Source organism: Eucyclogobius newberryi, unplaced genomic scaffold (genome assembly GCF_026437365.1).
Source record: "Eucyclogobius newberryi isolate DKJ021-1_F unplaced genomic scaffold, fEucNew1.0.hap1 SCAF_15, whole genome shotgun sequence".
In the NCBI taxonomy this organism is placed as follows: Eukaryota; Metazoa; Chordata; class Actinopteri; order Gobiiformes; family Gobiidae; genus Eucyclogobius; species Eucyclogobius newberryi.
In genome coordinates, this window is record NW_027315779.1 from 12,722,994 (window position 1) to 12,737,098 (window position 14,105).

A 14,105-nucleotide genomic window follows, 5' to 3' on the forward strand; every position below is an offset into this window, starting at 1 on the left:
TTTTCACACACTCTGTGGTCGTTTTCACACACTCTTAGGTCGTTTTCACACACTCAGGTCGTTTTCACACACTCTGTGGTCGTTTTCACACACTCTGAGGTCGTTTTCACACACTCTGAGGTCGTTTTCACACACTCTTAGGTCGTTTTCACACACTCTGTGGTCGTTTTCACACACTCTGTGGTCGTTTTCACACACTCGGTGGTCGTTTTCACACACTGTGATCGTTTTCACACACCTCTGAGGTCGTTTTCATACACTCCGAGGTCGTTTTCACACACTTTGAGGTCGTTTTCACACACTCTGAGGTAGTTTTCACACACTCTGTGGTCGTTTTCACACACTCTGTGGTCGTTTTCACACACTGTGGTCGTTTTCACACACTCTGTGGTCGTTTTCACACACTCTGTGGTCGTTTTCACACACTTTGAGGTCGTTTTCACACACTCTGAGGTAGTTTTCACACACTCTGAGGTCGTTTTCACACACTCTGTGGTCGTTTTCACACACTCTGTGGTCGTTTTCACACACTTTGAGGTCGTTTTCACACACTCTGAGGTAGTTTTCACACACTCTGAGGTCGTTTTCACACACTCAGGTCGTTTTCACACACTCTGTGGTCGTTTTCACACACTCTGTGGTCACTCCACAGACTTAGTTCTGTTCACTTCACATTGTGGCCAATCATCTGTAAAGGGAAAATCTGATTGGTCAATGCCAGACACAGGGTCTTCTGCGAGTGGCCAGATCTGAACATGTGACCTCCAAAACAACACACAATCTGATTAGCCCATTGTAGATTTCTGTACCTAGAACATAACCTTTTTATTTTCAACATACTTTATTAATATTGCCTTAAATTGGTTTTATTGACTCAATTAATGCAATCTAACAATAATTATAATATAAAAAACACTTATATGCTGAAATGTTCGGGTCTGTGACCTCTGGATCCACAATGTAACATTTTGAAAAAGAAAAACTGCAGTGATCAATGAGAAAATACAGCATTAGTAAAACAGTTTCATGCGCTGACACGTTTGACTACCATTTAGTTTCAGGCTGAAGGTCCTAAACTCAAGCAGGAGAAACAGCTCACACTTTTGGACCTGTTTCGAACCAGAAACATCAGAACTGCGACTGTCATTCTGTGCCTTCTTTGGTGAGTAGTCAAAGTCTTCCAAACCCTGTCATAATGTTGTGTCCTCGTCAAAAACATGCCAGGATTTGAGTTTTGTTTCATTCACTCCGGCAGAAAACATCAGACTACGGCAGATTTCTTTGTTAAGTGTCAGTCATTGACCCTTTACAGAGCATGTTCTTACTTATTTGAACATTTAAACATGCTTTTTGTTAATATAACCTCCAACCCATGGATTTGGTGCCCTGTCCCACCAATGAGGCCTTATTAACCGTGTGAAACTTAACAAAAATATACAAAATTGTGTTTCCAATCCTCTTGATAGTTTTGTGGCTGCTCCACTGAAAACTATATAAACGGTAAAGTTTGTCGAACTGACTTTAACATCAGAACATTTAAATACACAATTATTCAGAATTTCATTTACTACTTACTAATCACAAATAGTTTTTTTGTGCTCAAATTATTTCCATTTTGCATCACAACTTTTTGTCTAATTCAGGAAATGAATTAAACATATTTCCAATAATGATACTGTTGTAAATATGCTTGTTTTAACAAGGTTTCTGGTCTAAAAAAGAAAAAGTCCCCTAAAGGTGGTTCCAATCTCTGTGCGTTTGTGCATCAAATGGGGACTGGAAAAGTGCTAGAAACGGAAAAGAGTTTCTACAGTAGGGAAACACCTTATGGGGCTTTTTTAGCTCCTGCTCTGGGGCAGGTTCTTTCCAGTAAGACACTTTTGGTATCACGAGCTCATGTACAACACTGGAAACTTACACAAACTTTATTGACAGATGAGAGAAATTACCTGGACACAGCGGCTCCAAAAACAATATTCTTAATGAGTAAGTAGCAGCTAAAAGTCTGTGAATAAACGTGTAAAGTAAGTAATAAGTAAGTAAGTAAGTAGTAATAAGTAAGTAGTAATAAGTAAGTAAGTAAGTAAGTAAGTAAGTAAGTAGTAATAAGTAAGTAAGTAGTAATAAGTAAGTAAGTAGTAACAAGTAAGTAAGTAGTAATAAGTAAGTAGTAATAAGTAAGTAAGGGGACTGGGTGGTTCCTCAGAATAGGGACCAGGGTACTCAAACTTGCATGAATGAAACACGCTTTACATTTGGTAACTCATGTTTTTATCCCGCAGGTTGAGTGTGATTGCTGGTTACTACGGCGTGAGCTTCAACTCTTCCAACCTCGTCCTGAACCCGTACCTGGGCTGTTTCATTGCCGCGGCCGTAGAAATACCGGCTATCATCAGCACGTGGCTCGCCCTGGGGCGGCTTCCTCGGCGGCTCTGCACGGGCAGCGCCATGCTCGTCGGGGGGCTGTCCCTGCTCGTCCTGCCCGCCATCCCGCCCTGTGAGTCTGCGTCCGCTCATGTTGAAACTCGGCTCAATAGATAAAAAAGGCCTTCGCAAAACAAACGGTAGCACTTAAAGTTAGAGATTCAAGATCCGAGGCAATCGTTGACTCCCACAACTCAGCATTTTTATACGTCAAGTCAGTGAAAAGTCTCCCAAAAGTCATGGTGATTGACGTTCTTCCTCTGAATATCAGGAAAGGCAGCAGACCAAACGTTTTGGCTAAGGCCGCCAAGCATCATGGTCTCAAAGACGACAGTTTGTGTGTGTGTAAACTTTGTATAACCTGAAGAAAACCAGTCTAGTGGCCAAAACATGTTGGCGACATTTCAACAAGGGAAGGACATTTCAACTGAGGAAGGACATTTCAACTGGGGAAGGACATTTCAACAATAGAAGGACATTTCAACAATAGAAGGACATTTCAACAATGGAAGGACATTTCAACTGGGGAAGGACATTTCAACCGAGGAAGGACATTTCAACAAGGGAAGGACATTTCAACAAGGCAAGGACATTTCAACAAGGGAAGGACATTTCAACTGAGGAAGGACATTTCAGCAAGGGAAGGACATTTCAACTGGGGAAGGACATTTCAACAATGGAAGGACATTTCAACTGAGGAAGGACATTTCAACAATAGAAGGACATTTCAACAATGGAAGGACATTTCAACCGAGGAAGGACATTTCAACAAGGGATGGACATTTCAACCGGGGAAGGACATTTCAACCGAGGAAGGACATTTCAACAACAGAAGGACATTTCAACAAGGGATGGACATTTCAACCGAGGAAGGACATATCAACTGAGGAAGGACATTTCAACAAGGGAAGGACATTTCGACTGGGGAAGGACATTTCAACAATGGAAGGACATTTCAACTGAGGAAGGACATTTCGACTGGGTAAGGACATTTCGACTGGGGAAGGACATTTCAACAATGGAAGGACATTTCAACTGAGGAAGGACATTTCGACTGGGTAAGGACATTTCGACTGGGGAAGGACATTTCGACTGGGTAAGGACATTTCGACTGGGGAAGGACATTTCGACTGGAGATGGACATTTCGACTGGGGAAGGACATTTCGACTGGAGATGGACATTTCGACTGGGTAAGGACATCTCGACTGGGGAAGGACATTTCGACTGGAGATGGACATTTCGACTGGGCAAGGACATTTCGACTGGGTAAGGACATTTCGACTGGGTAAGGACATTTCCTCTGGGGAAGGACATTTTCCCGACAGTGCTCAGAAACACGGCCACCGGGCTGTGCTCCACGTCGGCCCGGATCGGCAACTGCTTGGCCCGATTCGTTTTGCAGCTGAGTACGTCCCCCCCCCCCCCCCCCCACCGGCACACGGGGGCTTTTGTGTTGTTGTTGTTGTTGTTGGCGTGGTAGCGTTTGACAGAATCAGACCTTTGTGGCGTAGAGGCGGGTGATGCAGTGTCCATGGGTTCAGTTCAGTTTATTTCACAGATAGATCAATGTGTTCCTAATATGCATTACAGTGAACCCTCGTTTATCGCGGGGGTTACGTTCCAAAAATAACCCGCGATATGCGAAATCCGTGAAGTGGAAACCTTTATTTTTTTACAGTTATTATACAATGAAATACTCCATAAAACATTGAAGCTCACACGCGCGCCGCTCTCACCGGCCTCGCAAACTTCAATTTGGCAAGCGGTTTTACGTACGTGTACATATTAATCCATAACATTATTGACACACAGGTAGAGAAGACGCGGAGAGACTGTTTAGCCAATCAGAATGCAGAACACAATGCATGATGAAAATCCATGAAGCAGCGAGACCGTGAAAAGTGAACCGCGATATAGCGAGGGATCACTGTATACAAGTTACCTTTACATCTTTAACCTTAATAACCTAGATATACTTATTCACTCAGGTAACCGTCTTGGGTGAGTTTATTCTTTACACTTTCATCTCTTTAGGCCTTATTTATTTTATTACTTGGTTTAGGGATCCGCCGCACTTGATGATTGATTTATACAATATAAATAAAATACATTATTATAATTTTTATACCGCTGACAAAGCAAAATAGCATTAAATTAAATGTAAAAAGCGGTATTAAGTCAAAAGACAAGAGCGCGTGAAGCAATTTCTCGCCAAACTCTTGCGGAAGTCTGACTCCGAGCTGCTCTGTTCCCTGCTGCTGTGCGTCTTTATATCGCAAATACACATTTTTTTCTTCAGCACGTTTTGCCGTGACTGGGCGGTTGGGGGGGGGGTCTGTCTAAAACACGCTAAATCTACTGTTACACGCTCCTGCTCCTCCCCCCCTCTCCTCCCGTGGTGCGTTTTGGGCAAACCCGGAAGAAAACATCTTTTGAAATTGAAATTATATTTATATTCCGTCCGCCTGTGTAATATATTTTATTTAAAAATCCGTAAACCAAGTAATAAAATAACTGCGGCCTTACTGACATTATTCCATGAGCCCCAAGAAAAGACAAACATCTTCGTTTAAAGTGAAGTATGACAGGTTTTTACGAAGCTCAAATTTGGACTTTATTCGGTGTATTTATACCTGTTGTACATATAAATTATAGTTTTACACCAATGTTTGGAGAGTCAAAAAAGTTGTTTCTTTGTGTAAATTCGGGATAAACCTTGTCTGGAATGAGTGTGATGTCACTTCATGTCATTTTCTACAGATTTTTTAACATTTTCTCCACAAATACCTGCGCGATTGGTGTAAAACCATAATGTATATGTTCAACAGGCATAACTACACCAAATAAAGTCAAAGTTATATCATTGTAAAAACCTGTCATAGGCACTTTAACTTAATTGGATCCGTTTTTTGGCTGATTGGTGCGATTTCTTTGTTCATTTCCGTAAACCGCAATCCACTGCTCATTGTTTTTTCCGATTTGACGACTGGAATAAAGAAACTCTGGGAAAACATCTCTCCAAGGTCAGAGGACAAACGCTACGCAGTGCGAGCCGTAGACCACTCGACCCCCCAACAATATTGTAGCAGATTCAGTTTGATCTAATTCAGCTGTTGCCTCGATGGGCAATTGATTGATTGACGCGTTGACATTTCACCCTGGAGAGACAAAGAGACCATGAGAATGGACTGTTTAGCAAGCTTTATTCTTGAGTTATTTGGCGCTCAGTCATGTGGATGCGCTCTTCCGAAGCCGGAGGACCGCGGGAGGACCCGGAGCCCCCGTGAGAGGAACACGGAGGGTCATCTGATTTGAAATCTGACATAATATCAGTCGCAGTACGGTTTGAGTGGCCGAGCCATCTGCCTGAGGGATTAAATGCGACCGCCTGGGCGCTGATTGGGAGCGGGGAGGAGTCACTGAGAGCGTTGATTGGGGATGAGGAGCAGGTGCGAGGGCCATGGTACAGACGCCCCCTGACCTTTCACCCTACTTCTTGGCCGGGAAAAACTGCATAACCTCTTTGGGATAAGCGCAGAAACCTGGGAGAGTCCATGGTGAAGGAGGGATCTGACTCTCACAGACGGACAGGCGGGCGCCCACTTGAGTGCGATGATGGCGCTGGGGAGAGGGGTCCTTCCATGGAGGCCTTGACATAGATGGATGGAGTTAGGTCTTCCAGGCTGAATTTACGCAGGCTTCATAACTACTCAATGTCGCCTGTGTTGAAGTGGATTGGTTGGTCCTGGTTTGGAGAGGTTCAACATTTAATTTTCAATCGAAACAAATTTTAAATGTTGGTATTTCTTATAACAGTTATTAAAGGAGGTGTATCTGATTCCCCCCATGTAATTATATAAAACGGCCCATATATATGGTAAAAGCAGCTCTTATGAGACTAAGTGAGACTAAAGTGTGCCGTTTGCATCTAGTTGTATAAAGCGCTTTTATCGTCCACAAACCAGGAAGTGCACCGTTAGCATGCTACTTGTGGTTAGCATCACCGTAACAGAAAAACTCTTCGAGAGCACTTATAAGGAGGGAAACGCCAGAACACTGCAGCGATGTTTTACGTTACATTAATAGTTCTTTTTTTTTGTTTTTTTTGTTTTTTTTTTGTTCAGGTTCGTACTCTAAGTTCCTCCCTTATTTGGTTCTGGGGTTTTTTTCGGCCAGGTCGTCTGCCGGGGCCTTTTTTCTCCCAGAGACGTTCAGACAACCATTGCCTGAAACTATTGAAGACATGCAACAATGTAAAAGGTTTGTTATTTATATTGTTTTATTACTTTTGTTACTTGTCAAATCAGAATGCTCTTGGAGGATTTGCCTTAAAACAGTAAAAATCTAAATCTTTTGAACAGGTTTATGGTTAATATATTTGTAATTAAAAAACAAACATTCATAGTCTTCTCTCTCAGTTCAAATTAAAGGTGGTATGGACGATTTTTTTCAGCAAATTTTTTATCATATTTCCTCGTGGCAGGATAAATCATTTGTCCTGCCACGTATCAATCATAAAACGCACCTACCGCTCACCTGCTGCCGCGTGCGGTTCGTCCTCATGTTTCCGCGTGCCTAAGCGCATGGATCTATCATAATATAGTTCCCTCAGTGTACGGGGCAAAATGAAGACGGAGAACGACAGTTCGAGCTGACGCAGAAGTGGACAGAAATCTACGGGAGACGAGAGATGTGATGCGATCCGTTGCGCTAATAAACAAACGCACATGTGTGTTGTATCAGTCCGCACGGGGGAGGGCGCGTGTGCACTTCCGCCTGCGTTCTCAAATCGCTGAAAAATCGTCCATACCGCCTTTAACAAAGGTAAAATACTTTTTTTTTCAACCAAATGTGGCTCTATTCAATCTCACAAAGGGGATTGGTGTCTTTGAGAGGACTTTAAACATTAAGCTACATTTCCTCAAAACTGATTCGACAATGTGTTTGTTTGGCTATAAGGATTTCCCCAAAGAGTTATATTTGCCCTCGCCTTTTATATTTCACCACCCAACATGTTTCCTTTTTGTTCTTTTATAGGATCCACTGCCGGTGCTTGGTTCAAAAGGAAGACCGACCCAGGGATATCGTTCCCATGGAAACAAAACTTTGATTCTTTTTTTTCCTCCTTTCAACCAAGCCTATTGCACATGGAAAGCGCGCATATACTTAAAGTGCGTAAGACAGGTTTTTACGATTTTCCATTTTTTTACTTGATGGAATAAAACTTGCACATGTAAATGATAGTTTTGCACTAACCAAGTGTCCGTTGGTGTTGAAAAATAGGTTGAAAATGACAGGAAGTAGAGCAAAAAGCCAAAACATGATGAGTGTTTTGTCATGTCCTCTCACTTATGAAAGAGCACGACATTCAAAGTTGATATTGATTAAAGAATTGGATGAAACTTTCAAACATGTCACACAGCATAAAGATTTGTATGATTATTTATCATATTTTAAGAGTTATGTGGGACACCAGCCAATTTTAGGCAATTCAATTTACATTTAAATGTTTAGCCGTCACCTTGGGAGAGCAAATAGCTCCTTAGAGTTTCAAATTGAAAGCAGTTGATTTAGGAAATGTTTATTCTGACTTTAAAAGTCACCAGACCAACAAAAGCCCACCTCCCATCCCCCTTCGCCTTTCACCTGGTATCTCCCTTAGACAGGATGCTCTGGGTCTCAGCGTTGCTGGGACTTATTGTCATATTAAAAATCAAACCAACCCGGGGCTCTGTGTAAAAATAGTCCCCCCTAGTGCTTTCTGTAGTTGCAACACAAATATGGGAAAACAAAATGCGAGTCAGGCCTAATCAGAGAAATTCGATTAATATTCCCTGTGAAAAGATAAGGCCCAGTCCCACTGAAACTAGTCTAAAACTTTCTGTGCTAAATGTCAGATCCTTATGTAACAAATCATTCTTAATTCATAATTGTATTCCTTCTTAATATATTGATTTTATGTTTTAACTGAAACATGGCTTGTCAAAAACACTGGAAATTTAGTTCAAATAGAATCTGCTCCACCTAACTTTACGTTTGAATCTGAAACACAAGAAAACAAAAAGTGGGGAGTCTGTGCAGTTTTTGGAGATGAAATAATTACCCACAGGTTGTCTTTTGGGGTGTTTTCATAGTTTGAGTATGTATCCTTTCAATTGAGCCAAAACAGTCTCCATCCATTCTCTTCATTGTTTTATTGATGATTTTTTATTGATGATTTTACTGAGATGCTTTCAGTCGTATGCACAGACTTTGATGGTTTGGTCATTACAGGTGATTTCAATGTTTATGTTGATAATATTTGTGACAGAAACGCTACCTTCAGTCTTACTCAGCATGTGAGAGGCCCCATCCACAGCAAAGGACACACTCTAGATCTCATAATTACAAAGGGGGTAAATATTTCAAATGTCAATGTGGTCGATGCTGCTGTCTGAATTTCTGTGTCTTCTTTGACCTGTCTGTTTCTCCCAAACCACCGGCTGGTCCTGCAGCTGTTCAGAGGAGACACAGGTGTACTGTTTATGGAAATAATAAACTTGTCTCATGTTCTAATGTAAATTACTTGTTGACTGTTACTCTAAAAATCGAGTGTTTTGAATGTTCTGGACGCCATTGCCCCTATGAAGGCTAAAATGGAGAAATAATTAGGTCAGGACACAGAAAAGGAAAACGGACGGAAATGGCGCAAGTCAAAGCTCCAGCTACAAAAAGAAATTTACAGAGAGAAGTTGTACCTGTACAACCTCATTTTATGTAGAACTAGGGAAAGACATTTTTCTGAAATAATTGGAAGCTGCAGTAACAACTCGTCCTGTTTGCCACAGTAAACAGATTAACAAACCCTCCAGCTCAGCTGCCGTTAGAACTCATTTCCACATCCAAGTGTAATGAGTTTGCATTATTCTTTAATGACAAAGTTGAGGGCATTAAACATGCTATAGATCCCACAATGCAAAAAAATACCCTAAAACCACCAAGACACTTAGAGCTAACTCACTTTGCACCTGTAACTGACAAAACTGTCCATGAGATCATCACCAGTCTGAGTTCATCTACATGCTGCCATCGGTGTGCCACCTGATTTCTAAAGTCTGAACAGTTTGTTAGCACCATTCACTCACATAGTTAACATGTCGCTTCAATCTGGAACATTCCCAATGTCTTTGAAAACTGCGGTCATAAAGCCTCTCCTAAAGAAGAGCAGTCTTGATGCCGCAGTACTGAGTCATTACCAGCCCATCTCTAATCTGCCATTTTGGGGCAAAGTCCTTGAAAAGGTTGTTTACCAACAGCTCACAGATTTCCTCTTAATAAACAACTCATTTGATGTTTTTCAGTCAGGTTTTAGACCTCATCACAGCACTGAGACTGCTCTTGTCAAGGTGACAAATGACATCCGCCTGAACACTGACACGGGCAAAGCTTCAGTCTTAATTCTGTTAGATCTGAGTGTTGCTTTTGACTCTGTCGATCACAGGATCCTCTTACAGAGACTAGAGGACTGGGTGGGCATCACTGGCACTGCCCTAAACTGGTTAAGGTCCTATCTGGAAGACAGGAAGTACTTCTTTTAAGTTGGTAACTGTGTCTCAGACCATATGCCCCTGACCTGTGGGGTGCCCCAAGGGTCAGTCCTTGTCAGTTTGTCTATAATCCAACATCGGCCTGCTTTGAAGGTCAATAATAGAACAATGGCCCGTCACGTGTCATAAAGGCCGGGCCGACATTTTCGCTTGCCACATGTTGCGTGGTATCAAATTTATGTGTCAACTTGTGTAATGTTCTGAGCGACTGATTGTGTGGGGCTGAAGTGCAGTGCAGCCAAAGGCCAATTTCTTCTTGGCACAATAAATGAGATAAGTAAATACAATAAAAGTGAAAAGCCGATTGATTAAAAACTGGATAAGTTTAAGTTTAACCTGGGAATGGGCGGGGATTCATTAGGTTCTTTCCACTTGAGGAATATTGAAAAGGACCTAATGCTTTGAAGTTGGTAAATTTGTGCACCCAATCTCCAAGAAAAAATGATACGGTGTCGTTTATATCATTTGTGGATTTTCCGTTCTGTTCTATCTTTCCCAAAATCACCGACACAAACCACACGAGCTGCGTTCAACATAGGCGTTTTTTTATTGCACATTCCCATAAAATTGGGAAAAAATTATTTCTGGAGACAACTCTTTAAAGACATTCTGTACAAATACATGTAAAATAAACCGAATATGTACAGCTCCAATCATTCACACGTTCGCCCAAACAACTCAATAACTTACCATTTACAAAGACTGATCTCAGAACCTTTCAACACAGTGGAGAGCGCGGGTCGCTGCAGAGTCGTTTGGATACAGCGGCGGGAATTGTTTTTTTGAAAAATATTTGCCAGAATTTACCGGCAAAACCAGGTCTGTGTTTGAGATTTGGGCTGTTTTCAGGGCGCGATTTGGAGAAAGGAAAAGACACAAAGTTGACCGTATTTTCAACTGAACTTGTGTTAACGAAACTCACAAGTTTTAGTGCAAATGGTCAATGCTGAAGTACAAAGAAAGTACAAAAGAAGAGTCGTGTACAATCGGTCCAAAAAAACATAAGTTAACTGGCATCTGATTGGCTCTGCACTCGTTTCAGAATTTCGGCTTAAGTGCGAGTTCCGATAATTTAAATGGATTTTAATTTAATGCTATATACTTTGAACAAGCATAATACTAAAAAACAATGTGAAAATGTGACTTTTCCGACAGTTTTAGAAAAATCTTGCGCTTTTATCAGAACTAGTATAAGACCGCGATGTTTCTTACATAAAGTACTGCTATTTTGTGTTGAAAACGTCAATGTGCTGCCTAAAACATCCGTATATATTTTTTAAATGATAATCGTGGTATCGAAATCGGTATCGACAACTCTGGTTTGAACTGGAAACGAACCGTTAACCTCTGCCAACCACTCCAGTGTGGAAAATGGGCAATTTAAAAACAAAGACGTGCATTTTGACGGCTAACGAGCGCACGCAGTCACGTCGTATTTCCATTCGCCAAATCTCACCCAGTAAATCAAGTTTTGACAAACTTTAACCATAAAATCAGACAAAAAAACGACGTAAAAATTGTGTTCCGTTTGTCGAACCGTTTGTAAAATCCCCGAACTCCAGCAAAAAACCCGTGAGGCGTAAACTTTCATGTATAAAAGGTGGCAAAGCTATAAAAGTGAGAAAATATTTCAGCATTTTATAATATAAATTGGTGTAGCATTTCCACATTTACCTTCAGGAAAAAAACAACAACCTTCACCTTCATCTCAAAATTAAATTATTTTCTTTTCCAATTGAGGAACACAGCATTGGGTCTGCAGAGGTGATTAAAGATCTAAAAAATATGACCTCAATGTTAATGTCCAATGAGGTAGGGCTTGTACTTACGATAACAGACAGGAAGTCTTCTTAAACTTGTCAATTTGTACGAAAAACAAAGTTAGTAAAAAATAAATAAAAAATGTTGTGGAAAATATACAATTATTAGTCATCAAATTCTATGCTGTTTAAACGTTATATTGCTCAATAATCACAAATTAACCCCCCCAAAACATTCAATTACATTTTGATTAAATTTGAAGTAAATACTATTAATTTAGTCAAGTAATCACAATGTAAAATGACTACAATTCATTTTCCACAACATTTTCATTAATTGATTTGCGTCTCTAAATAAAGTAAGGGCTTGTAAACAAATACAAAAATATCAAATGAAGAAACATACTGTAATTAGCATCATAATATTGATGATGAAGTTAAATGTAAAATATCTATCGACTTCTTTTCAAAGATTGTGTGTAAAACTAAATAGTTCTTATTATGGTTTTGTAGAGGTTTAAAATGTCACTTGGAAAAACAAAACATTGTACAGTCTTTGGCTTTGTATCCCAAAAAAAAGTCTTTAGAGGCAAACATTCGAAACGGTGAAAGTCCTGGCTCCTCACAAAGGGCCGCGTGCGCCCCCTAGTGTGGAAAACCCGCCGCGCACCTCCTTCTTCCTGTTTGTCCAGCAGCAGGCGAGAGAAACGCGGCTCCTACAGCAGGATCTGAGCCACGTACGGCGAGTGAGTGCTGGCCACGGCGGCCAACAACGGCAGGTCGCTGGACTCGATTCTGCCGAAGAAAAAGCACGTAATTCGCACGTCGTGATTAAACGCAAACAAGCGATTGTTTTAGCAGTCGACACTTCAAAAAACTTATCTACCTTGTTAATTTAGATTTTTTTATAAATGATTTATTTTTGTTTTTGACTAAATGAAGGCTGAAATATATTGACTGAAGGCTGTTAGATTTAGAATACCGTATTTTCCGGACTATAAGTCGCAAGCCAAAAAATGCATAATAAAGAAAAAAACATATATAAGTAGCACTGGAGTATAAAATGTGGTTGGAAGTGTGAAAATAACAAATAATATCACATATAAGTCGCTCCGGAGTATAAGTATATAAGTATAAGTATAAGTCGCACCCCGGCCAAAACTATGAAAAAAGGTGCGACTTGAAGTTCTGAAAATACGGTATTTAAAAATAAAGTATTGATTTAATAATGTTATCAATGTTCTAAAAGTTTTTTTTAATTAAAAACACAGACATGGTCCTCCTCATGGACTGAACTGATATTATATTGGACTTCAAATTAAGTCCCAATGTAATTTTTTCAATTTCACAAATTTTGTGAAATTGAAAAAATTACATTGGGACTTAATTTGAAGATCGATACATTTGACAGACTTTGGACCAAATGGAACGTTTTTTTTTTTGGGTTTTGTGCCATGATTTTCTCTACTTTTAATTAATTATTTGCTGGATGTCTACCGTTTTGGATTTTATGTCCGGTTTCTCTTTGGTTTCTCTTTGTTTGTACCTTTTCTCCCCTTCATTGTGTTTTTTTTTTCTTTTTCAATTTAACAACAGAAAAAAAAAAAACTTGAATAGGAAAAAAAAAAAAAATACACAAAGACAGTCCTTTTATAACATCCCCTACTATTGTATTTTCGGACTATAAGTGGCACCTTTTTCATAGTTTTGGCCGGGGTGCGACTTATTTATATATAGTCGACATATTTATATATAGTCGACATATTTATACTTATACTCCGGAGCGACTTATATGTGATATTATTTGTTATTTTCACACTTGCATCCCCATTTCATACTCCAGTGCAACTTATATACCTTTTTGTCTTCTCTATTATGCATTTTTTTGGCTGGTGCGACTTATACTCGGACCAAACTCCGGAAAATACAGTACTTTTTTATCTGCACACTTTACAGCCGGAAAACACTACTGCAGTAAAGAACATACAAAATAAAGCGCAATAAACGTACCCCAGAACCATCCCCAGCTCCTTGACGTGAACTCGGGTCTGTCCCTTCAAATACTCGGCCAACATCTTGGACTTAAAGTAGATCTCCTGCAGGCGATCTTCAAGGTGCATGATACACTGAGGAGCAGACGGAAACACACACGGATCAGAACTCCAGAACGTGAGCCATAAGCTGAAAGAAGAGGTTTTATTACTCGGACCGGTGGAGAAATGAACATATTCTCAAACGTATCAAGTTCAGGGTTGAGATTTATACTGAACTTCAGCCAGACATCCACTGGCCACGTTCTAAAAACAACTAGTCGAAAGAATAATCGCCAGACTA

At 40.3% G+C, this 14,105-nt stretch overlaps 1 protein-coding gene across 5 annotated transcripts in view; it reads right to left on the minus strand.

Annotated features, from left to right (window-relative positions):
* Window positions 1–12,445: 12,445 nt before the first annotated feature.
* Window positions 12,446–14,105, minus strand: part of fnip1 (folliculin interacting protein 1) — a 77,613-nt gene continuing 75,953 nt past the window's right edge. For all 5 annotated transcript variants that reach the window (XM_072446061.1, XM_072446057.1, XM_072446059.1 and 2 more), the window contains 2 exons: window positions 13,782–13,897; window positions 12,446–12,566 (listed from right to left, as the gene is read on the minus strand). In XM_072446061.1, coding sequence (XP_072302162.1) covers window positions 12,488–12,566; window positions 13,782–13,897 — 195 coding nt within the window. In that variant the 3' untranslated portion in view covers window positions 12,446–12,487. The remainder of the gene's footprint in view (window positions 12,567–13,781; window positions 13,898–14,105) is intronic.